Source organism: Stenella coeruleoalba, assembly GCF_951394435.1.
Source record: "Stenella coeruleoalba genome assembly, chromosome: 15".
NCBI lineage: Eukaryota > Metazoa > Chordata > Mammalia > Artiodactyla > Delphinidae > Stenella > Stenella coeruleoalba.
In genome coordinates this window covers 51,410,961-51,435,401 of record NC_137161.1, presented here as the reverse complement: position 1 = coordinate 51,435,401, position 24,441 = coordinate 51,410,961, and the positions used below count along the sequence as shown (strand labels likewise).

General features: G+C 52.7%; 2 protein-coding genes across 5 annotated transcripts; one reads left to right on the top strand and one right to left on the bottom strand.

Moving 5' to 3' along the window:
* The first annotated feature begins 723 nt into the window (after nt 1-723).
* On the top strand, nt 724-19,075 carry SRRM2 (serine/arginine repetitive matrix 2). 4 transcript variants are annotated; one of them, XM_079943670.1, is made up of 16 exons: nt 724-918; nt 4,102-4,375; nt 5,270-5,377; nt 5,553-5,717; nt 5,894-5,971; nt 6,413-6,475; nt 6,559-6,591; nt 6,811-6,861; nt 7,025-7,117; nt 7,774-7,972; nt 9,272-15,951; nt 16,192-16,286; nt 16,696-16,980; nt 18,053-18,166; nt 18,306-18,416; nt 18,511-19,075. In XM_079943670.1, the coding sequence occupies exons 12-16, from the start codon at nt 16,210-16,212 to the stop codon at nt 18,518-18,520; spliced, it is 597 nt and encodes a 198-aa protein (XP_079799796.1). In that variant the 5' UTR covers nt 724-918; nt 4,102-4,375; nt 5,270-5,377; nt 5,553-5,717; nt 5,894-5,971; nt 6,413-6,475; nt 6,559-6,591; nt 6,811-6,861; nt 7,025-7,117; nt 7,774-7,972; nt 9,272-15,951; nt 16,192-16,209; the 3' UTR covers nt 18,521-19,075. The 4 variants fall into 4 exon arrangements, with proteins under 4 accessions (XP_079799796.1, XP_079799793.1, XP_079799794.1 ...); XM_079943667.1 differs by lacking the exons at nt 724-918; nt 16,192-16,286 and adding an exon at nt 960-1,568; XM_079943668.1 differs by lacking the exons at nt 724-918; nt 16,192-16,286 and adding an exon at nt 2,995-3,015.
* Nucleotides 19,076-19,537: 462 nt separating this feature from the next.
* On the bottom strand, nt 19,538-24,179 carry ELOB (elongin B). The gene is made up of 4 exons (XM_079943671.1): nt 24,027-24,179; nt 23,771-23,905; nt 22,326-22,431; nt 19,538-19,700 (listed from the first exon to the last, which is right to left on the bottom strand). Exons 1-4 carry the CDS (start codon nt 24,147-24,149, stop codon nt 19,588-19,590), a joined length of 477 nt encoding a protein of 158 aa, XP_079799797.1. The 5' UTR covers nt 24,150-24,179; the 3' UTR covers nt 19,538-19,587.
* Between the last annotated feature and the right edge of the window lie 262 nt (nt 24,180-24,441).

Genomic DNA, 24,441 nt, shown 5'->3' with positions numbered 1-24,441 from the left:
TCACATCGCTGCCTGGGCGCCTTACTCGGAGATCATAAAAAAAAAATCATTCCCCAGGGGCAGCCGGCCGGGTTCAGCGGCTGGAAGCTGCGAACACCACAGCCTCCTGGCTCAGCCTTTGGCTCAGGCCCTGGGCCTGTAGCTGGGCTCTGGGGTTCCGCGGGTGTCCGCTGGCCGGGGTCTGGGGGGCGGGTTCTCCTGGGTGCAGAAGGACGGGTGCGGCGCGGCCCCGGGCTCGCCCCAGGAAGCCTGCGATCACTTGCAAACAGCTGTATCAGTGGGCTCGGGCTCATCGCCTCCCAACACGGGGAGACAAAATGGCGGTCGTGTGGGGGCAGGGAGGGCGAAGCTACGTACGGGTTCCATGCCACGCTAGAACTACAACTCCCAGGATGACCTGGGTGGAAGGCGGGAGGCCGAGGAGAGCGCTAGCGTCGCTAGGCCCTGTGTCCTCTCGCCCCCTAGTGGAAAGTCTCTGGAATGCGTTGTTTGCTCCGGTCCGCCCCCCAGGCATTCCTCGCAACTGGCTGACGGGAATCGTAGTTCTTCGACGACAGAGTTGAACCTCCTTCGGGCCTTACGAAACTACACTTCCCGGTGCGGTTTTGGCGCCTGCGCACAAGGCCGGGGGGCGTACTACGGTTCCCGGCAGGCCCTGCGACGCGCGCAGCTGCGTGCTGACGCACATAATTGGTCGTGCTGACGTGCAGCGCGGCCCAGGCGGGGTGCGAGTGGCGCAGTCGGAGTCCGCTGCGGCCCCGGAGGAAGCGAGGAGTCGGCGGTGTTGGCTGAGGCGGGCGGGCCGGCGAGGCAAGGCGGCGGCTTCAGGCCCCGAGGGACTCAGGAGCTCGAGCAGCGGCAGCGGCAGCGGCAGCACCTCTCCCCCTCGGAGGCGGCGGGCGGAGGCGGCGGCGGCGGGTGAGAGAGCGCGCGAGCCGGGTGGGGGAGGGGCGGCGGCCCCGGCGCAAGGCCAAAGCGCGCGGAGAACGGCTCAGGCCGCCGCGCGCACGCGCGCTCGCCGCCCCTAGCTCGCGCGCGGACGTCCTTGCTGGTCTGCCTCCCCTCCCCCCTTCTCGCGGTTCCTGTCGCGCGCGGGCTTTTATTCTTCCCTCCCCCATGGCAACGGCGCGCGCCGCCGACTGCACTCGGGCTCGCGCGCGCTCTCGAGGGGGGAGCGCGCGACTCGGCTTCTCGCCTCCCTGACGCGTGCGGCGAGGAGGCTCTCCTGCAGCTGTCTTTGCCGACATTTTCTCGGCGAGGAGGGGGCTGCGGCGTCCGGGGCCCGCTGCCGGCTCTTTTCCCCCGCGCTTCTCCGGCGTCCGGCCTACCCGTCCCTCCCGGGGGCCTGGGGTCGGGCCCGGAGCCTCCCATACTATGGGGCGCCGCGCAGCCCCCTCCCCCATTTCTCAAGGCTGAAAATAGGCCTTGGCCGCTCAGCCAGTGCAGAGAAGGCCTTGAACTAGATGTCCGGGAGAGTTAGGCAGTTTGGATTCATTACTGTGTGTCATGAGGTATTAGGAAGAGAAGGGTTCTAAACGTTTCAAAAAAAATTTACGTATTTGGTTTAGGTATGTAAAGGCAGATCACATACTCCTTTCTTTCTTGCACTTTTTCATCGTCTCCCCCAAAGTTGTGTTACGGCTGGGGAGGAGGCTGCCAGCCCTTCCTTGAGAAAACGCTGGACTTTTGTCACTATTTCGCACACAACTTTTCTAGGCCTTGGTTTTCACTCGGACGCTTTTCTAAGATATCTTCTGGGTCAAAAATTGAAGAGTTGTGTTTCCTCTTGAGTGTGAGTCTAGGTCTTTTCCTGAGCTAGTATTTTAGCTTCTGGGGTTTCATAGTGTCTACTCAGCTACTACAGTGCCCCAGTGCTGAGCTTGTTGTGCTTATTACTTTTGTCCATTTTCTTGCACACTCTCCTCCCTTTTTGGTGCGTTTTTTTTCTTGAATACTATAATACTGAATTTCAAGACCCCCTTCTGCCTGGTTAGTTGGGCATCGTGATAATTTTCCAACAGAAAAAACGCCTTTTTTTTTTTTTTTTTTGCAGCTTTTACTGTCAGCTTTTAGCTTGGGTGATTTTTGCATACCCACAGTCCTGGACCCCAGTTTAAGTGTCCTTATTTAGGTTTTGGTGATTTGTGTTTGTGTTGTTAATACACTTTTTGGTCCATCCATCCTTTTAGTGTTTTGAGCACTGTCTTAGATGCTGTGGTATTTCTGTTTGTTTGGGTTTTGTTTTTCTTTCTTTTTTGGCTCATTCCGTAAAAGTTCTCCAGTCTGTTGTGATTTAATATCCTTTGCTTAGCAGCTGCTGGTTATCCTTTTCCAGGGAGTGGGAGGATTATTGTGTGAGGTGGTATGGAAGTGTGGGTGAATGGTTAAGCTGAAGAATTGATTGCAGGTCAGAAGCGTTCTGCAAGGGAAGCAGAAACTGGGTAGGGTATAGAGAGCCAAAGAAGGCCTAGCTTTAGAATAGGGAGGAGAAAATTTGAGAAAATAAAAGTGAGGGTTGGAAAATTTCTTGTGCTGTAAAGAAATTTTTCATTTCTTTGCACAGTTCCACTTGCCTTTCATAGATTTAGCATCATTTGTCACTCCTTTAACCCAGTATTGTTATTTCGTTTTGTTTTGCTTTCAGATCTCTAGAGTCTGCAACTGGGATTGGGCAGGGACCCAGCCTTAGAGTTGGGGGGTAAGGGGCTCCAAACTGTTCTAGAGTTGTCCTAGCTCCCTTTCATTCAGCATCTCCCTGTATGGGGTGGGGGGGGGGGCTTCAGTACATTCTTCCAGGTATTTGTATGATGTTTCTTTCAGAATTTTTAAAATGAAGCCTTTTCTTTTATCCAGTTCTATGTTTTTCCCCTTTACTTTCACTAATCTCTCCACTTTGTTCCTTGGGTTCTTTCCTGGGATCATTTTCCCTCACACATTTCCCCATGTGAAACTATCTCGGACAGGATGAGTTGGAGAAAAAAACAGAGTACATGTAGCTGGAGAAAGGAATAGAGTGTACGTAGCCAAGAAATCTAATCAGTAAAACTAGGGTTAGAGGGCTCTTCAGAGTCATGCTGGGGTTGGGACAGATTGAGAGGATAGAACCTGGTAGGAGGCACGTGATAATGAGAGGGTTAAGGACGGCCTGGAAGAGAAAAACTAGGAAATGAGATAACGGGACTGTTAGGGAAAGTTGACAGTTTGACGTTAATGAAAGTGAGGTATGAAGAGTGGGGGTTTTGTAAGTGCAGGGGAAGGAATGTAGAGAAGGTATGGGGACAGTTGGAACAGAGGAGGCTTGTTTGGTGTATTTAGAGCATTGAGTTGAAAATGTAATATTTTACAGGAGCTAGTGAGAGTTCGGTGAGCCACAAACCATGTGAGAAATCCTATTGGGAAGGAAATTGAAGGAATATGTTATTAGTCAGGATAGTTGATTGGAAATGGCCCCTTACTTAAGAGGTGAAGTATAAGAGGATTACATATCCAAAGTTCATGTGTTTCTGATGTGCATGCTGGCCTTTAGCCTGGGCCACCTTTTGGATATCTAGGGGCTGTTCAGTCAGATTGTATTCATAATTTCTGGCTATCTTCAGGGTAGCCTGAAATGCTTAGGTCAGTTCTTGAAGAGTCTAGACTTGGACTGCAGGCCTTTGGGTGCCACAGATCTTCGTTTGGTGTTTGTTGTGCCCTGTTTGGAGGCCTCAGTCAGTTGCCAGGGTTAGGAATTAGAGTAGTTGGTGAAGATACCAGTTGTGTATATTGGGGCTAAAGGAGAATAAAGAGAGTGTGTGGAGAAATTTGGGAGAAATGGGATCTTTGTTTTGGGTGGAAACAGGAAAGCTAGGTGAAAACAAGAGTGGCTCTTGCACATTGTGGGGAAAGGCTGTAAGAGCTGGGCTATGATTTGGTGGAAAGAAAGCAGTGCTGGAAGGATGAAGAACAGGTTTTTTTAGGAGACCAGGAGGATTATGCAGCTAAAGGAGGTTTAGTGTGGAGAGACATGTTGAAGTAGGGTTGAAGAAGAGCAGGGATTTGGGTGGTGGTAAGTGGCTAGTTTGGGGCCAGGGGCCTGACCCGTGTCTCCCCGCTCCCCTTCAGGAGCGGTGGTGCCCCACCCCGGGCACGGGGCCATGTACAACGGGATCGGGCTGCCGACGCCCCGGGGCAGCGGCACCAACGGCTACGTCCAGCGCAACCTGTCCCTGGTGCGGGGCCGCCGCGGTGAGCGGCCTGACTACAAGGGAGAGGAGGAACTGCGGCGCCTGGAGGCTGCCCTGGTGAAGCGGCCTAATCCTGACATCCTGGACCACGAGCGCAAGCGGCGCGTGGAGCTGCGATGCCTCGAGCTGGAGGAGATGATGGAAGAGCAGGGGTGAGGGAGGGCTGGGGGAGAGCCAAGCACTGAGTGAGTGCAGAGCTGGGGGAGTTAGGTGGGATGTAGGGAGCTTAGGGCTGGTTGAAAGAGGCCTGGAGAGGACTTGTAGGAGGGGAGGAGGTAAAGGAGCTAGCGGATTGAAAGGAGTTAAGGGACAGTTCAAAGTGAGAGGTGAGGAACCTGTGTCTGGGATATAAAAGGGAGCCTTTTATGAGGTATTTAGATGGAGGCACATGGGGAAAGAGGGGGGCCATTGAGAAGCAAATATGTGCTTTAAGGGAGAGGTGGGGAAGCAGACCAGGGAAGAGACAAGAGCTAGCTAGGTAAGCTGATATGTGTTGTCATTGGTAGAGAAAAGGAAGATAAATGGATTTAAGGATTGAGGGCTTGGACAGTAGCAAAGGCAGGAAAACAGGAATTGGAATAATACCCGGATAAAAGGGATCATGGGTTGGATAGGGAATTGAGATTTTGGAAAAGGAACCTATTAAGGTAGAAAACCTTTTAGAGCAGTGGTTTTCAAACTTAAGCAGTGGCGCCCGTTTCATATAATGCATGTTCCTTTGGAATCCCAGGAAATGAAAGACTTGTTCTTGTTGATTGGATTTGGGGAGGAACACCTGGAACTCTGCCTGCTTAACTTTCCTCTCTTGGCCCCTGGAGTGTAGCATGTTTAAAATCCACTGTTCTAGAGGGTGTAGTCAGTGGAGGGAAGAAAGATGACAGGAAAAGAGCAGGATTTAATAGAAGGGCCCTTTGGGTGACAGTGAGTGAAAAATTGTATGTGTGCATGGAAAGGGAAGGGATCCTGCTGGGAACGAGGGAACTGTAAACCTGGGACTGGGGAGAGTGTCTAGTCAACCTCTAACCCTGAAGGCTTTTGTTCTCCAGGTACGAGGAACAGCAAATTCAGGAAAAAGTGGCGACCTTTCGACTCATGTTGCTGGAGAAGGATGTGAACCCTGGGGGCAAGGAGGAGACCCCAGGGCAGAGGCCAGCGTGAGTGTTTCCCTCTCTCGATTTTCTCTGGACTTTATTCTGCTTTTGTTGTTCTCTCTGTTTAGTTTGGACTTTCTCCCTGCTCTTGTCTTCATTTTCTCATGGCTGTTTGTGTGAATATGACTCTGCATTTTGTTCTCTATCTCCTTTAGACCTTTGACCTTTTCTCCTCTAGGGTAACTGAGACTCACCAGTTGGCAGAATTGAATGAGAAGAAGAACGAGAGACTCCGAGCTGCCTTTGGCATCAGTGATTCCTATGTGGATGGCAGCTCTTTTGATCCTCAGCGTCGTGCTCGGGAAGCTAAACAACCAGTTCCTGAGCCACCCAAACCTTACAGGTACACAAGACCAAGAAGCCAGTGTCAGTTTCTCTTCCTAATTCTAAGCACTCTGCTCCATTTTTTGTGTGTGGACTATGTCTTTTCAAATTCTTGAGATTTTGTTTTTCTGAAGTTGAAATGTCTAAGAAAGTTTGTCTTAGCACCCATCTCTGCCGTTTTTCATCTTTCCTCAGCCTTGTCCGGGAGTCTAGCAGTTCTCGCTCACCAACCCCAAAGCAAAAGAAGAAGAAAAAGAAGAAAGATAGAGGACGGTAAGTTAGTTGGAAAGCTATTCTAGTAGCCAGAGGACCAAACCTGTCATGTTTTTTCTCTCTCTCTGGAAATAGAGTATTCTTATTTCTAGGAAGTAGGAGAGAGTTGTCAGAAAAGTCAGGGAAGAGGGAGTTACCATTCAGGTCTCACCTGGTAGAAGAAATAATGTGTGCTGCTTCAGTGGGGAAGGGTTGATTCTGTACCTCTGAAAAACTGATCAGCAGCATTTTGGAGTTATGTTGTTTTTTCCATTTTGGGGTTTGTTGCTATATAATAGGTACCTACGCCTCTTGGAGAGTAAATAAGTTCTGGGCTTAGATCGGCACATTGGTGCTATTGGAGTTGTTCTGTGCTTTAGAAGCTTTTTTGGGGATGGATTATAAGTGGGTGGGCCAGAGAAGGAGGCAGGCTGAATGACCTGTTTCTGAACCCACATTTAGCAGGTCAGAGAGCAGCTCTCCTCGACGAGAGAGGAAGAAGAGCTCTAAGAAGAAGAAGCACAGGTATGAGCTGGGAACAATTGGAGAGGTTTGGTGAGTCCAGGCCTAGGTAAAAAATAATAATTTTACTTACTTTTTACCAACAGGTCAGAATCTGAATCCAAGAAAAGGAAGCATAGGTAAGAGCTCTTTGTGGCATTGGGAACATAGTGGCACATGGAGCAGTGAGCCATTGCTTGATGGCCTTGCTGGCTCTTTAGGGTTTTTTTTCCCTTGGGGTAAAGCTCAGTTCCTTGATCTCCTACTGTCAGTAACTCAGTTCTTTCCATTTTACTTTTCATTTTATTTCTTTTTTTAAAAATGATTTTTATTTTAAATAATTTTGCCTTATTTCTCAGGTCTCCTACTCCAAAGAGCAAACGTAAATCTAAGGACAAGAAGAGGAAGCGGTGAGTGAATTAGAGGGGAATTTGCTTAGTGAGTAGATGAGTGCCACCTGGGGATAGGGCAGAATCAGTCACGTCCCTGACTGGTAAAAGGTTGAAGGGTGGATAAGGGGAACCCAGTGCAGGTGTGACAGCACCCTGAGCTGTGGTGGTGGTCTTCCTTCAGGTCTCGAAGTACAACACCAGCCCCCAAGAGCCGACGGGTGCACCGTTCAACTTCTGCAGACTCTGCTTCCTCTTCAGATACTTCCCGCAGTCGGTAAGGGGTGGTCCAGGAGGAAGGGAGGGAGAGGGACTTGTGGGTTAATCAATTTAATATTTATTGAGCGCCCACGGTGTGCTAGGCGCTGCACAGACCATTCGGAAGACACGGTCCCTGCCCTCTAGGAGCTGACAGGCTAAAGCAACAGGATGGACAGACATATACATTTCCCCTTCTCTTTTTTTTTTGTTTTTTGTTTTTTGTTTTCTTTTGTTTGTGATTTTGTTTTGTTCTGATATATATGGACTGCCAGAATAGGGAGGGTGGTGGTTTGTTCGTGGTGTCTGGGGGAGGAAGGAATCCTTACCCTGGCTTCCTTAATCGGGGAAGGCTTCCTGAAGGAGGTGGGCTCAGAGGTGAGTTGTGAATGAAGCGGGTAGGGAATGGACTGGGTGGAGGGTTTTGGGAGGTTTGGGGGAGGTAAATATAAAGGGGTAGAGGGAGAACATTTTTGGGGACTGATGTTGAGAAGAGAAGGAGCAAAGTGAACTGGACTTGAATTTCAATATGAGTTACTTGAATCCTGTGAGTAAGAGAAGGTTCTTTGGAAGAGGGTTATATTGAAGAAAGGTGGATGGGAGCTGGGGAGGGGGTTTTCTGTTCTCCCCTGAACTGATTTTCTTCCTCTTCCCATCCTCAATTACCTCCCTCAGGTCTCGAAGTGCTGCAGCTAAAACCCATACAACTACCTTGACTGGGCGAAGTCCTTCCCCTGCTTCGGGGCGTCGAGGGGAGGGAGATGTACCATCCAGGGAACCAGGTATCACCAACATAGGGCAGCCTAGTAGCCCGGAGCCTTCTGCAAAGCAGCCTAGCAGCCCTTATGAAAACAAAGATAAAGACAAGAAGGAGGTATGTTCCTGAGTTAATGGATATTCTTTGGTTTGCAGGGCTGTGGATTCAGGATAGGTGTGTGAAGTTAAGGGAGAAGTAAGGTCCGGTTTTGTTTTTTGCATTCCTCTCAGTTATTCATAAAGTTCTCTTTTTCATTTGCAAATCCTTTAGAATTGTGGCTTTCAAACTTTACTGGGTGCTAGTTTTACATCACTGTCTTCTTTGTACTTACAAGTTGATAGAACTGGAACAAAAAAAATTTTTTGAACTACACCTAACTTTACTACTTATAGTGTCTCTAGTATCAGTTTCATTAAATGCTGGTTGTGGCTCATTAAAATTTTGCAACACACTGGGTTGCTGCTTGCAGTCTGAAAACACAACTTTGGAAAGATCTATTCAGTACCTGTTGTTTTATACTTGCTATTAAAATTCAAGCTCTAGGGCTTCCCTGGTGGCGCAGTAGTTGAGAGTCCGCCTGCCGATGCAAGGGACATGGGTTCGCGCCCCGGTCCGGGAAGATCCCACATGCTGCGGAGCGGCTAGGCTCGTGAGCCATGGCCGCTGAGCCTGTGCGTCCGGAGCCTGTGCTCCGCAACAGGAGAGACCACAACAGTGAGAGGCCTGTGTACCGCAAAGGAAAAAAAAAAATTCAAGTTCTAATCATGTTTTCTTACTTCAACAGTCACAGTATAATTTAAATTGCTTTTTGCTAAATTTGTAGCTCTCCTGTCTGTTTTCCATGTTACCCAGAGTTGGTTTTCCAAACTGCAAGTTGGATCATCTCAGAAATTTAATTTACTTCCTATTGCTCTTGACTTTAATATTTAAAGCTTTTATAACTTGGTCTCTTTCTGTATTTCCCTGTACTTCATTCTGGTCTTTCTTACTCACATAAGTCACGTACTCAAATCTTTGTTTTTTTTCCTTTTATTTTAATATAGATATTTTTTAAGAGTGAAGTCAGTCATTTTGGGAAACTGCTTTATCTTTCCATTTAAAAATACCTTCTTTTTTGCACTCAGCATTTTGTAATGGTTGTCTGTTGTGAAATATAGTACATTAGTTTGCATTATGTTTTTTCTCTGGATAGAAGACTCAAGATTGTAGATTCTGTTTTCGTACGTTTCTCACTGTGTTTTATAGTGATCTCTTGTTATTGAATGAATGTGACTGCCTGTGGTGAGGAAAAGGACCAGTTGGTATAATGGGGTGCATAGAGGAAAAGTTTCATAGGAAAGGGTGTTGGGATCTTACAGGTGATAGGAAGTTTTGGTGCTTACATACCCGTATCCTTACTCTTTTTTCCACTCTTAGAAATCTGCAGTTCAACCTAGCCCCTCTCCGGAAAGGAGCAGCACAGGGCCAGAACTACCTGCTCCCACTCTGCTCCTTGCTGAGCAATATGGCGGCTCCCCACAACCCCTTGCAACAACCCCCTTAAGTCAGGAGCCAGTGAATCCCCCTTCTGAGGCTTCTCCAGCCCAGGGCCATTCACCACCTAAGTCTCCTGAGAAACCTCCCCAATCTTCTTCAGAGAGCTGCCCGCCCTCTCCTCAACCTACCAAAGTTTCTCGGCATGCCAGCTCTTCCCCTGAAAGTCCTAAACCTACACCAGCTCCTGGGTCCCGCCGAGATATTTCTTCTTCTCCTGCATCCAAGAGTCGCTCACATGGCCGAACAAAACGGGATAAGTCACATTCTCATACTCCTTCTCATAGAGTGGGGAGGTCCCGTAGTCCTACCACTAAGAGGGGGCGGTCTCGGTCTCGAACCCCTACCAAGAGAGGTCATTCTCGGTCCCGGTCACCTCAGTGGCGTAGGTCCCGGTCTGCACAGAGGTGGGGACGATCTAGGAGCCCCCAGCGACGTGGCCGCTCTAGGTCTCCTCAGCGACCAGGCTGGTCCAGGAGCAGAAATACACAGAGAAGAGGCAGGTCTAGGTCAGCAAGACGAGGCAGGTCACACTCTAGATCCCCTGCAACTAGGGGCAGATCTCGTTCTAGAACACCCACCCGGAGGGGCAGATCTCGGTCTAGGACACCTGCCAGGCGGAGGTCACGATCTAGAACACCCACTAGGCGCAGGTCTCGGTCTAGAACACCAGCCCGGAGGGGCAGGTCTCGGTCTAGAACACCCGCTAGGCGCAGATCTAGGACCCGATCACCAGTACGACGGAGGTCTCGTAGTAGATCGGTAGCCAGGAGAAGTGGCAGGTCACGCTCTAGGACCCCAGCCAGGCGTGGGCGGTCACGCTCCAGAACCCCAGCCAGGCGTGGGCGGTCGCGCTCCAGAACCCCAGCTAGACGAAGTGGCCGGTCACGCTCTAGAACACCAACCAGGAGAGGGAGATCTCAGTCTAGGACACCAGCAAGACGAGGAAGATCCCGTAGTAGAAGTCTAGTTAGACGGGGAAGATCTCACTCTAGAACACCACAAAGAAGGGGCAGGTCTGGCTCCTCATCAGAGCGGAAGAACAAATCCAGAGCATCACAGAGAAGGAGCAGGTCCAACTCAAGCCCAGAAATGAAGAAATCTCGAGTTTCTTCGAGGCGGAGCAGGTCTCTCTCTTCACCAAGGTCCAAAGTAAAATCCCGCCTGTCTTTGAGGCGAAGCCTTTCAGGGTCCTCTCCACGCCCTAAACAAAAGTCTCAGACACCACCAAGGCGCAGTCGCTCCGGATCATCCCAACCTAAAGCTAAATCTAGAACACCACTAAGGCGAAGTCGCTCTGGTTCTTCTCCGCCTCCTAATCAGAAATCTAAAACGCCATCAAGACAAAGTCATTCCAGTTCATCTCCTCAACCTAACGTGAAATCTGGAACGCCAAGGCAAGAGTCTGTAACAAGTCCCCAGGTAAATGAACAATCTGCAACACCACAAAGACAGAGCCGTTCTGAATCATCACCTGACCCTGAGGTGAAGTCTAGGACCCCTTCGAGACATAGCTGCTCTGGGTCTTCTCCTTCTAGAGTGAAATCTAGCACACCTCCAAGACGGAGCCGATCTGGGTCATCATCTCCACAACCCAAAATGAAAGCAGTAACGTCACCAATCCAAAGCCATTCTGGCTTCTCTTCTCCAAGTCCTAGTAGAGTGACATCTAAAACACCTTCAAGGCAAAGCAGATCAGAGTCTCCATGCTCCAAGACAGAATCTAGATCGTTGCAAAGACACAGCCATTCTAGATCCTCCTCTCCAGATACCAAAGTGAAACCTGGAACCCCACCAAGACAGAGTCACTCAGGGTCTACTTCGCCATGCCCCAAAGCAAAGCCCCAAACTCCACCAGGGCATAATCTTCCTGGATCAGTGTCACCATGTTCCCAAGAGAAGTCTAAAGATACATCAGCACAGAGTTGCTCTGGATCTTTCTCTCTGTGTCCAGGAGTAAAGTCCTGCACACCACCCTCAGCTCTGCAACAGAAAGGACAATCTCCAACTTCACCAGACTCCACATCTGGTACTTCAAGTCCAGAAATGAGACAGAGTCATTCTGAATCTCCATATCTGCAGACCAAATCTCAGACACCTCCTAAGGGTGGCCAGTCCAGGTCCTCATCTCCAATCACTGAGCTGGCACCCAGATCTCCAACAAGACAAGATAGAAGTGAATTGTCAGAAGGTCCTAGGCTGAAATCTGGAATGTCTCCTGAGCAGAGCGGGTCCCAGTCTGACTCTTCCCTATATCCTGCAGTGGACTCTAAATCTCTTCTGGGGCAGAGTAGATTGGAGCCTTCTGAATCAAAGGAAAAAACGAGCTTACTCCTTCAGGAGGATGTTACTGCATCATCTCCAAGACCAAGAGACAAATTGAGTCCTCCTTCTGTGCAGGATAGGCCTGAGTCTTCACCAGTACTCAGAGACACCCCTAGAACTCCATCAAGGGAAAGAGGTGGTGTTGAGTCATCTCCAGATACAAAAGACCGAAGTAGTGCATTAACTAAGCCAAGCCAAGATGAGGAATTAATGGAGGTGGTAGAGAAATCTGAAGAATCCTTAAACCAGGTCCTGCCCCATTTGTCTCCAGAACTTAAAGAAATGGCTGGAAGTAACTTTGAATCATCTCCTGAAATAGAAGAAAGATCTGCCATGTCTTTGACTCTTGACCAAAGCCAGTCACAGGCTTCTTTGGAAGAAGTCCCTGCAGTGGCCTCAGCTTGGAGCGGGCCACACTTTTCTCCAGAACATAAAGAACTGTCTGACTCTCCTCCCAGAGAGAATAGCTTTGGATCACCTTTAGAATTTAGAAACTCTGGCTCTCTTGCAGAGATGAATACTGGATTTTCTCCTGAGGTTAAAGATTTGAATGGACCTTTTCCTAATCAGCTGGAGACAGATCCATCTCTAGATGTGAAAGAACAATCAACAAGGTCCTCCAGACACAGCAGTTCTGAGTTATCCCCAGATGCGGTGGAAAAAGCAGGCATGTCTTCAAATCAGAGTGTCTCTTCGCCAGTACTTGATGCTATACCTAGAACACCCTCAAGGGAAAGAAGTAGTTCTGCATCTTCTGAAATGAAGGATGGTTTACCCAGAACCCCCTCAAGGAGAAGCAGGTCTGGGTCTTCCCCAGGACTTAGAGATGGGTCTGGGACTCCCTCAAGGCACAGCCTATCTGGGTCGTCTCCTGGAATGAAAGATATACCTAGAACACCATCCAGGGGAAGGAGTGAATGTGATTCCTCTCCAGAAGCAAAAGCTTTGCCTCAGACTCCTAGGCCAAGGAGTCATTCTCCATCATCCCCAGAGCTCAACAATAAGTGTCTTACCCCCCAGAGAGAAAGAAGTGGGTCAGAGTCATCAGTTGAACAGAAGACTGTGACTAGTACTCCTCTCGGGCAGAGACGTCGGTCTGGATCTTCTCAAGAACTTGATGGGAAACCCAGTTCATCGCCTCAGGAGAGAAGTGAGTCAGACTCTTCTCCAGATTCTAAAGCTAAGACACGAATGCCACTTAGACAAAGGAGTCACTCTGGATCATCTCCAGAGGTCGACAGCAAATCCCGGCCTTCTCCTCGGCGTAGTAGGTCTGGCTCATCCCCTGAAGTTAAAGATAAGCCAAGAGCAGTACCCAGGGCACAGAGTGGTTCTGATTCCTCTCCTGAACCCAAGGCTCCTGTCCCTCGGGTCCTTCCAAGACGAAGTAGATCAGGTTCATCAAGCAAAGGCAGAGGCCCTTCGCCTGAAGGAAGCAGCAGTTCTGAGTCCTCTCCAGAACACCCACCCAAATCCAGAACTACTAGAAGAAGTTCTAGGTCATCACCAGAGCCCAAGACCAAGTCTCGTACTCCCCCTCGCCGTCGCAGCTCTCGATCATCTCCTGAGCTGACTAGGAAGGCCAGGCTCTCCCGTAGAAGCCGTTCTGCATCATCCTCACCAGAGACCCGCTCTAGAACTCCCCCAAGACGCAGAAGAAGTCCCTCAGTGTCTTCCCCAGAGCCAGCCGAAAAGTCAAGATCCTCACGCCGGCGGCGTTCAGCTTCATCTCCACGCGCTAAGACAACTTCAAGGAGAGGTCGTTCTCCTTCACCAAAGCCTCGTGGGCTGCAGAGGTCCCGTTCCCGCTCGAGGAGGGAGAAAACCAGAACAACCCGTCGTCGAGATAGGTCTGGATCTTCTCAGTCAACCTCTCGGAGAAGACAGCGGAGCCGGTCAAGGTCTCGGGTTACTCGGCGTCGCAGGGGAGGCTCCGGTTACCATTCAAGGTCTCCTGCCCGGCAGGAGAGTTCCAGAACCTCCTCTAGACGCCGAAGAGGCCGCTCTCGGACACCCCCAACCAGTCGGAAGCGTTCCCGCTCACGCACATCACCAGCCCCATGGAAACGCTCCAGGTCTCGGGCCTCTCCAGCCACTCACCGGCGATCCAGGTCCAGAACACCCCTGGTTAGCCGACGGAGGTCCAGGTCTCGAACTTCACCAGTCAGCCGGAGGCGATCAAGGTCCAGGACATCGGTGACTAGACGAAGATCTCGATCAAGAGCTTCCCCAGTGAGTCGAAGGCGATCTAGGTCCAGAACACCACCAGTAACCCGCCGTCGTTCAAGGTCCAGAACACCGACTCGCCGACGCTCCCGTTCTAGGACTCCACCAGTGACTCGGAGAAGGTCCAGATCTAGGACCCCACCAGTAACCAGAAGGCGATCTCGAAGCAGAACCTCCCCTATCACTCGCAGAAGATCAAGATCCAGAACATCCCCGGTCACCCGAAGGAGGTCAAGATCTCGCACATCTCCGGTAACTCGAAGGAGGTCTCGCTCTCGAACCTCTCCAGTGACACGCCGCCGATCTAGGTCCCGAACTCCTCTAGCTCTTCGGCGCCGCTCTAGATCTCGAACCCCATTGTTAGCACGTAAGCGTTCTCGAAGTCGCTCACCACTTGCTATTCGCCGCCGTTCTAGGTCCCGTACTCCACGAACAACTCGGGGCAAACGGTCCTTAACAAGATCTCCTCCAGCTATTCGCAGGCGTTCTGCGTCCGGAAGCAGTTCTGATCGTTCACGTTCTGCTACTCCTCCAGCAACAAGAAATCATTCTGGTTCTCGGACACCTCCAGTAGCGCTCAATAGCTCCAGAATGAGCTGCTTCAGTCGTCCTAGCATGTCACCAACTCCTCTTGACCGCTGTAGATCACCTGGAATGCTTGAGCCCCTTGGCAGCTCTAGAACACCCATGTCTGTCCTGCAGCAAGCTGGTGGTTCCATGATGGATGGTCCAGGTCCCCGAATTCCTGATCACCCGAGAACGTCTGTGCCAGAAAACCATGCTCAGTCTAGAATTGCACTTGCCCTGACGGCTATCAGTCTTGGCACCGCTCGGCCTCCTCCGTCCATGTCTGCAGCTGGCCTTGCTGCAAGAATGTCCCAGGTTCCAGCTCCAGTGCCTCTCATGAGTCTCAGAACAGCCCCAGCTGCCAGCCTTGCCAGCAGGATTCCTGCAGCCTCTGCAGCAGCCATGAACCTGGCCAGCGCCAGGGCACCTGCCATCCCAACAGCAGTAAACCTGGCTGACTCAAGAACGCCAGCTGCAGCAGCAGCCATGAACTTGGCCAGCCCCAGAACAGCAGTGGCACCTTCGGCCGTGAACCTTGCTGACCCTCGTACCCCCACAGCACCAGCTGTGAACCTGGCAGGAGCCAGAACCCCAGCTGCTTTGGCAGCTTTGAGTCTCACGGGTTCTGGCACAGCCCCAACTGCTGCAAACTATCCGTCCAGCTCCAGAACACCGCAGGCTCCAGCCCCTGCAAACCTGGTGGGTCCTAGATCTACACATGCCACAGCTCCTGTGAATATTGCCAGCTCAAGAACCCCTCCAGCCTTGGCCCCTGCAAATCTCACTAGTGCTAGAATGGCTCCAGCCTTGTCTGGTGCAAACCTCACCAGCCCTAGGGTTCCCCTCTCTGCCTATGAGCGCGTTAGTGGCAGAACCTCACCACCACTCCTTGACCGAGCCAGGTCCAGAACCCCACCAGGAGGCCCAGGCTCCAGAACCCCACCATCTGCCCCAAGCCAGTCTAGAATGACATCTGAGCGGGCTCCCTCTCCTGCCTCTAGAATGGTACAGGCTTCCTCACAGTCAGTTCTTCCTCCAGCTCAGGATCGGCCTAGGTCCCCTGTGCCATCTGCTTTTTCTGACCAGTCCCGATCTTTGCTTGCCCAGACCACCCCTGTAGCAGGGTCTCAGTCCCTTTCCTCTGGAACGGTGGCAAAGACCACATCCTCTGCTGGTGACCACGATGGCATGCTCTCTGGCCCCGTCCCTGGGGTGTTCCACCCAGAGGGTGGGGAACCAACTGCCTCTATGGAGGCCCAGCAGCCTTCTGCTTTGGCTGCCCTGCAGCCAGCAAAGGAGCGGCGGAGTTCGTCCTCCTCGTCCTCCTCTAGCTCCTCCTCGTCATCGTCATCGTCATCGTCGTCGTCCTCCTCCTCCTCTGGCTCCAGTTCTAGCGACTCGGAGGGCTCTAGCCTTCCCACTCAACCTGAGGTAGTACTGAAGAGGTGAGAGGACTTTTAGAACTCTTCTACGGGGAAGGTTTTGGGGATGGTTGGTGGGGGTGGGGAGGGAGAAGCCCTATCCAGAGGTTCTTGGCTCTCTGAGGAGGTATGGGGACCATGATCCTTAAGCTGGGGGTAGAAGAGAATGCCGGGGTGGGGGTTAACGGGGGGAGGAATGGGACAGGTAAAAGTCTCCGAAGGTTAATTCTCTAGAGGATAATGATAAGTTTTCCGTCTCTACAGAGGACAGAACTAGAGGAAATGGACTTAATTTTACAGCAGGAGGGATGGCAGTTAGACCTCAAGAGGAACTCCCTGGGCTGGAAGGATCTTCAGAGGTCATCCTATCCCTCTCCCTGCCTCCAGGCAGGACGGCCCCTCCCCCAGCCAACCCACACACACAGAGGCTTCCCCATGCTGTGGCTCTCCTCTCTGAGGACGGAGAGGACGGAGACCACCCAGCCTGGCTTCCACACCTGAGCCCAGGGACCTTATTCCTCCATCAGGGACATTCTTGAGGTTTAACCTTGATCCCTTTTGCTGCGGGCCCCAGCCTGTTGCTTGTGTTAGCAGAGGTTGGGTCAGTTGGGGCCACTGCTCTCCAGAGAATGCACTCACTGGCTCTCGGTTTGGAGAGCTCCGGGCCTTTCTCAGGCACCCCTCCCCCACTGCCATTCCTCCAGGCCAAGGAAGGTAGGGTTGGGGCTGGGGCAGCTTGTCTCCTTGTGACGCCCTCTTCTCCCACAGGGTCCCCAGCCCCGCCCCAGCCCCAAAGGAGGCTGTTCGAGAGGGCCGTCCTCAGGAACCGACCCCAGCCAAGCGGAAGAGGCGTTCTAGCAGCTCCAGTTCCAGCAGCAGCTCCTCCTCTTCATCGTCCTCTTCTTCTTCCTCTTCCTCCTCCTCCTCCTCCTCCTCCTCTTCTTCGTCTTCCTCTTCTTCCTCTACTTCTTCCTCCCCCTCCCCTGCTAAGCCTGGCCCTCAGGCCTTGCCCAAACCTGCAAGCCCCAAGAAGCCACCCCCTGGCGAGCGGAGGTGAGTGCTGCCTTGCTTGAGAAGGAAGGGGTGGGGTGTGACCCTGGGTTGTGAGATCCCTGCTGGACTGTGGTGTCTGCTTGTACAGTAGGAGTGGGGCTCTCCTCTCCCTGCTTACTCTGTTGTGCCCTGTTCTGGCAGAGGGCTGTCATCCAAGTGGGTGCTCAAGCCAGAATTGGGGAGTCCTAGGTTCCTTCCTTTCCCTGCCCCTGACATGCAGCCTGGTCCCAGGTTCCAGGGATTCTAGCTTTTAAGTCTCCCCTTTGCTACTGCCAGGGTCTGGCCACCGTCATCTTCTCCCGACTCTATCCACAGCCTCTTCCCTGTCTCCCTGCCTCCACGCCATTCTCTTCCACACGTAGCCAGAGGGATCTTTCTAAAACGCACATCTGGTTACTCCCTTCACAAATCCTTCCGGGACGCCCTGTGGCCTGCAGGATAAAGCCCCACCTCTGCGGGAATGGCGTGTGAGGCTCTTCACCAACTGGCCTTGCCTGCCCTGTGTTCTCCTCTCCTGCCCGCCCCCACACATGCCCTGTGCTCCAGCCACACTCAGCAGCGCCTTGCAGTCTAAGGAGAACCCCATGCCTTTGGACATGCTGTTCCTCCTGCCTGGAATTCCCTTGTCCGCCTGGTGAACTCCTCGTTCTGCAAGACTCCGCTCAAACAGCACCTTCAAGAAGACTACCCTGCCCCTTCCCTGCCCTGCCCCATGTCTCCCTCCCCTGGGTCCCCAGACCCCATGTACATCGGTCCTGCGGGGCTGCTTCCCACACGTGGGGCCAAGCGAGCCTCCCTTGGCCTTCCTTCACCATCAGACTGAGCCCCTCCAAGGGCAGGGACTGTCTTTATCTTTGCCTCCCCCGCTGCACCCCGTGCCCCGCCTGTTGGGGTACTCGGTGGATGGTGTGCGGGCGGATGGGTGAGTGAGCGGATGAAGGTGGGTCTGAGGTTGGCCCTGCGTGGTATGAGGTTTGGTGGTCAGGACCTGGGGTGGGGTGGGGGTGGTCCTGAGTGCTGGCTTGTGGGTTTGAAAGAGTGTGGCACTATGGGGACCTACTCTGATCCCCAGGTCCCGCAGCCCCCGGAAGCCAATAGACTCCCTCCGGGACTCCCGGTCCCTCAGCTACTCGCCTGCGGAGCGCCGCCGCCCCTCACCCCAGCCCTCACCGCGGGACCAGCAGAGGTAGGGTTGCCAGTGTGTGCTGTCCTGCCAGCAGCCCAGTCTGGCTGCCACTGATTTCTGCAAAATAAGTTCTAAGGCTCCAAGGTACCAAGGGTTGGTGGTGTCCTGTGTGTGGTCTCATGTCTGTCCTTCATTGTAGCAGCAGTGAACGGGGTTCCCGGAGAAGCCAGCGTGGGGACAGCCACTCCCCGGGCCACAAGCGCAGGAGGGAAACGCCCAGCCCTCGCTCCGTGCGGCACCGTTCCTCCAGGTATGTGTCTTTGTCACACTCTAGGGCTGGGCTCACTTCTGAGAGCTCCAGGGCTGGCTGGGGCCTCTGCATTGATTATTCTCTTCCATTTCAGGTCTCCGTGAATCTTTTTTGGGGAATTCCACCATACCCCAAGTTCTGGAGCCACAGGACGTGCCCCCTTTCTCCCCAACAGAGCCGTGGGAGGAGGTCTTTGTCTGCCCTCCCCACCAACCCTGGCAGCATCCTGGGGGAGGGCTCCCTTCTTTCCCTCCCTCTTTTTTTTTTTCTTTGTTCTGTGAAATGTTAATCTCTGTGAGTTTTTCCTGGTTCACATGTTTTGGGGGGTTTGGGGTGGGTGGGAATGAGAATGGGAGTTGCGGGAGGGGAGGATACAGTTTGGGACTCCCAGGTCTTGACTCAGAAAGGATCTGGGAGGCACTGTCCCCCTTTTAGCCCCGAGTTCTTGGGGGGGATGATGGTTTGGTACTTGCAGACCTGTGTGAGGTATACCTGGAAAAAAGGGGCAGTTGATTAGTTGGCTCCTCTTGGCCTCCCAGTGAGGTTGTGGCCCCCTCCCCCCCAACTTTTCTTCACGTTTCTTAAAGGCATTTTGGTTTTTTAAAATCTGTACAGCAAGAGCAACTTTTTCTGTCAAATAAAAACGAGAAATGCAGGAATTGGGTCTATAGATTGTTTATTATGGGTGGGGAGAGTTAGTTAGGAGAGGAGCTGCCCTTATTCTGTGGCTGCATCCCTCTTGCAAGGGGCATACCTTGGAGGAGCCTTATGGGGTGGCTCTAGGCTGTGGATCCCCCACAGAACCCACTCAAACCAACACGCTCGTTCCAGCTGGGAGCCAGCATGCTCATGCTAGGAGGGGGCTGGCCACTCTGAAGAAACAAAAGCCTCTAAACCTTTTATCCCCAGGCTGAGCAGAAGGCTGGCCTGGGGGCCCTGGGTTCCTCTCCCCATTATGGCCTTTTGAGGGGTAGGCTGGGCTGGGGGTTGGTAGCTGGACTCAGAGAGCTTGGGATACAGCAGGCTGGCCTGGAAGAGGCTGAGGGTGGGGCAAGGCAGGGAGCACCAGTGAGGTGATGCCTGAGTCAGGAGAAGGTGTGTAGAAAGAAGCAGCAACCAGGTGGACACCCAAATCTCTTTTATTGGGGGGGTAGGGCGGTTGGGGGACCTCTCACTGCACAGCTTGTTCATTGGCGCTGCTTCCTGAGTCCTGTGGCTTCATCACATCCGGCAGCTCGGGTGGGCTGGAGAAGGGCTCGATGCGCAGGGCCTCAAAGGCCTCATCTGGTGGAGAGGGGGTGGCCACTGCAAAGTGAGTCTCCCACACTTACAGAACCAACCTGATCCTGCTCCCCTCCCCCAGCCTGGCCATGCTAGGGCCCTTTTCCTCACCCTCTGCATCCCTCAGCCTCTGGGATTGCATCCACCTACAATCTCCCCCATCACCTTGTTCCCTTCTCTTGCTTCTCATCATACTTTGAATAAAATCATCATGTCATTGTCTCTCCACATGTCTCCTTGTGGTCCCCATGTTCCCACATCAACCTCTTTCTTGCCTCAAGGTCTCTGCATTTGCCACCCCCTAGCTTGACACTTAGAATGGCTGGCTGCCTAAGAAAGGCATCCAGGGGCAATCAAATATCACCTCTTCAAGGCCACGACAGTGAGAGGCCCGCACACCGCGATGAAGAGTGGCCCCCGCTCACCGCAACTAGAGAAAGCCGTTGCACAGAAACAAAGACCCAACACAGACAAAAAAATAAATTTTTTTAAAAAAGTTTAACCAAAAAAAAAAAAAAAACACCTCTTCAGAGAAGCGTGCCCCAACCACCCTGTACAACCACCCACTCTACATGCCCAATGCCCTGTGCATTACACTGGGAACACTTAATCGCTAGCGCGAATGCCCTGTTTCTCTTGACCAGCTGCTTTCCTACTAGAACAGCAGCCCCAGGAAGATTTTCCCTGTCATTCCTGCTGTTACTACACAGATAAATGAACACAACTTTTTCTTCTACATGGGCAACTTCTCTCTACCTGGCTCAGGGATCTCAACCAATTAGGCTCCCCAGGGGAAGTCGGTCAGGTCTGACAAGTTTTAACTTTGGGGGTTGAGGGGCTGCAACTGGCCTCTAGTGGGGAGAGGCCATCTTTCGTAAAAGCCAGAGATGTTAAACATCCTGCAATGCACAAGACAACCGCACCCAGAATCATCCAGCCCCAAATGTCAACAGTGCTGAGGTGAAGACACATGGCCCAGCTTAATAACAAATTCATCTTCCAAGCCACAAATCTGAGTGACAATTCTTGCCTTCATCACCTCTCTCCATTCTTTGGAAATAAAGTCTGGAAGATGCTATTTAACACCAGACACTATCGTATCTCCCTAACCAAGCAAACCACTTTGGGGGGTGGGGAGAGACCCGTCTCTGCACAAGGAAACTACCCACCCAGAAGTGCGTTTTTGCAAGTGGAAGCAGACAGACTGCAGTCCACACCACAGCCCCTATCAAAACAGCAATGACACAGCTGAGGTGATGCCACCAACGGTCCACAATCTATGCCATAAGTGGGGGTCATGGGGAGAAAAAAATCACCTCACTGTGCTGTGATTTTTTTCACCTGCAAGATGGTTGAGTAGCTGCAAGTCTATAGGGTGCCTCTGTTCAAATTAGAGGAAGAGATACTTTTTCTGGAAGAATGCAGCCTGGCCCTGGCTTAGAAAGAACAGATGTGCTTTCAGCCCTCCCTTACCTGCCTCAGAGAACAGCCTTGTATAGTACCCACCCTGTACAAAGTCTGCACCAGCCCCTCACCTGCCTCACTGTCACTGTGAGAGTTGAGGGAACCCACACAAAGGCCCGTAAAACTGCTTTTTCCTGAGCGCTTGCAGGGCCTGGGGTGCACGGGGGCTCACATTGCTTTGCTGTGAGGCTGGTCCCAGTGTCATACTCCTTTATGGAGACAAACTCCAGTCTGGGAGGGGCGGGGCGTGAAGTAGCTGCCCGAAGACACAGCTGCTGAGGCCTCACATAGTTTATCCTTATGAAACTGAGAAGTGCAGCTAAGGCTATATGCTCCCTCCTGAGCCCTTGCTACATTTTCTTACAAGAAGCTAGAAAAATAACTCCCTGTAACTTCATCCAGATTTACCCAGCCATTCACACAGCCCCTGGGTCTGTCTACAGCTGTGAAAACACCCTATAACTCCTGTTTAAATTTCCAGAGACAAAGGATAAAATTTAAATCTTTTTCTTGGCAAAAGGAGCAACATAAACCACCCCCACCCCTCAGGTTTCTGAACTTTGGTCACGGTGGAATGTGGTTAAGGAGAGTACAGGCTCTGGGGCAAGAAAGGGCTGAACCTGATCTAACCTCCCCAGGCTTAGTTTACTCATCCTTAAAATGATCACAATACAGCTCTGGCCTGTACAGAGATGCTGGGGGAGTAAGCGATGTACCACGGAGACACTGGCTGGCATGGTGCCCAGCTCAGACAAGGTCCTGGCAGCCGGCAGCTGAACTGTGGCCTCCCACATGACTGCCAGCAAGCCTCGGCGTCCATGTCTCCCAAATGGGGATGGCAGTGCTTACCCCTCAGGGCTATCAAGAGGATTAGATGGGACAACAGAAATAAAATGCAGAGTGCAGGGCCAGGTGCCCAGTAAGTTCCCTGTAACTGTAAGCTAGTACTGTGACTAAGAATCTTTGAATCCTCCATGAAATGGGCTTCAATTTCTACAAGTATCTCATGTGCTTCTCATTGTTTTTAATGGGGGAAGCAAACACACTATTATAGGATATTGCCGGCATTTGGTGAACTGGGAGACATGGTCCAGGAGGAACAACTGCAGGCTCCCTGACCACCCCTTTCTTTGGCCATTTCCACCCTGTCGCTGTCCCTCTCACCTGCCCTGAAGGCTAGCCCCACAGTGGCTGGGGCCTGAGGCCGTGCTGTCTGGCTGGTGAAGCCACACTCGCCCAATGTCTTTCCGTCGTCCAGAAGCTGGTCGTCCTGAGGAGAGAGGCAGGCAGGGTCTCAGAAGAGGTCCCAGGAGGGGCAAGTCCCAAAGACTTCTCTGGTCAGCAACTACACTGAAAGTCAGAAGACGGAAAAGAAACAGCCCCGAGTAGGGCCCAGAACCACCCCAGAGTATATCAAACAGTTTCCAGGACTACACCCAAGACTTTCCAAATCAGAACCTCCCAGGGTAGGGTAGGGGTCTGGAAGCTACACTCCTGCAACTCCAGGTGAATCTAATCTAATTTCAATCTACACCCCCCCCTGCAACTCCAGGTGAATCTAATTTCAAGTGTCAGTGACCCCCATCTGGCCACAGGCAGACCTGGTTGAATCCCAGCTCTACCACCTTGCACAAGATGTGCAAGTTTGATGTGAAGTTTCCTTATCTGTAAAACGGGAGTTATTGGAATTCCCAACTCATAGGGCAGCCAGAGGCTTCAATGAGCAAAGGACCTACAGAAAGCACAGAGCACAGCAAGTGAAACAAGCTCAGGCAGTAGAAAAGGTCCTTATTATAGAAGCCCCAGCAGGTAACAAGAAGAAAAGGCCTTTAGAGACAAAGGGGGTGAAGGCTCAGCCTGCAGCAAAAGATCAGTTTCCCAGTTTCCACCCAGAATCAGATCAAGGAACTTAGGTGAGGGACCTCATGCTGCCAGAAACTTGAAATGAGGGGCCAACAAACAGGACTCCCCAATGAAAACCCCAAATCCCACGACATCCTTGCTGGATAATTGCAATTGGCTTGTAAGGGGGAAAGGGGCGGGGGCTTTTAGAACATCAGCAGTAAGTTGGGGAGTAATAAACAGTTGTTGGGTGAAGAACTGGTGGGACCTGACTCATCTCAACACCCTCCATTTCTCCATTTCTTTGTATTAAGGCGTGTCTGGGGCGGGGGGCGTGTGAGAGTCCTGCACACGATTGAGCATCGGGGTTCAAATCCTGACTCTGCCAACAACCTTGGCCTCGTTAAGTGGCCACCTCCGAGCCTGTTTCCTTAACCGCAGAGCAGGGAAATCAAGGGCCAGCACGTCGCGGGTGGGACCGCTGTAGGGATCAGATGTGACGCTGGCCCTCGGCGCTCAGCATAGGGCCTGGCGCGCGACTTTCAAGCCATCCGAACGGAGACCCCCGGTGTAGCGACCGCTATCGGGGCTTCATCTCCCCGAGTTCGAGCAACGGCCCCACGCGGCCGAGTTCCGGCCCGCGGCAACCGGTCGCTGATGTTTACATCAACGACTGGGCCGCCTTGCGCCCACGGCCAGGCTCGGGCGGCGGTTCCGAGCAGCACGCTCCCCCAGCTCCCGGCCGCCCGGAACCGACGGGACCGCACCTTGTACAGCCGCTGCTCGTCCGGCGGCCGCTTGAGGATGCCCTCGACGATGCGCTTTAGCTCGAACACAGTGCTCGACTCCTTGGCGTCCGTGAAGATGGTGGTCTTGTGGCGCCGGATCATGAGGAACACGTCCTGGGGGCGGCGGGCCGGGGTGAGCGCGGAGCCCGGGCCCCCACGCACGGCCCACCGCCCTTGCCGCCCCCGGCCCCGGCCCCGGCCCCGGCCAAGCGCCCCTCCCCCAGCACCCGCTCACCATCGCGGCGGCTGCCTCTCCCCCTCGACGCGCCGGCGCGGCCGCGCTCCGCCCCGTTCCCGGCAGCCCGCGCGCTGTTCCCAGCGTACCCCGCGCCTGGCGGCCCCGCCCCATGACCGCCATTTTAAGTAATCCGTAAAGGGGCGCGCTACGGCCGAGCGTCCGACTGCGGACTGGGCGCCGTGGCGCGGGGCGGGGCCGGTTGGTGGAGTGGCGGAGGTAGTGGGAAGCCGACAGGGACCGAGCGCGGGAGGGACGCAGGGCGCGGTGGCGCCATCTTGGGTGTGGCAAAGCGAGTTCCCCATGTTGATGCAGTCTAGGGGACTCCCGTCCTTGTGGGGAATGTCAGCCTTGTGGGGACTAACTTCAAGCGTAGGGTGCCTTACAGCCTAATGAGAGTGAATGAATGATGTGT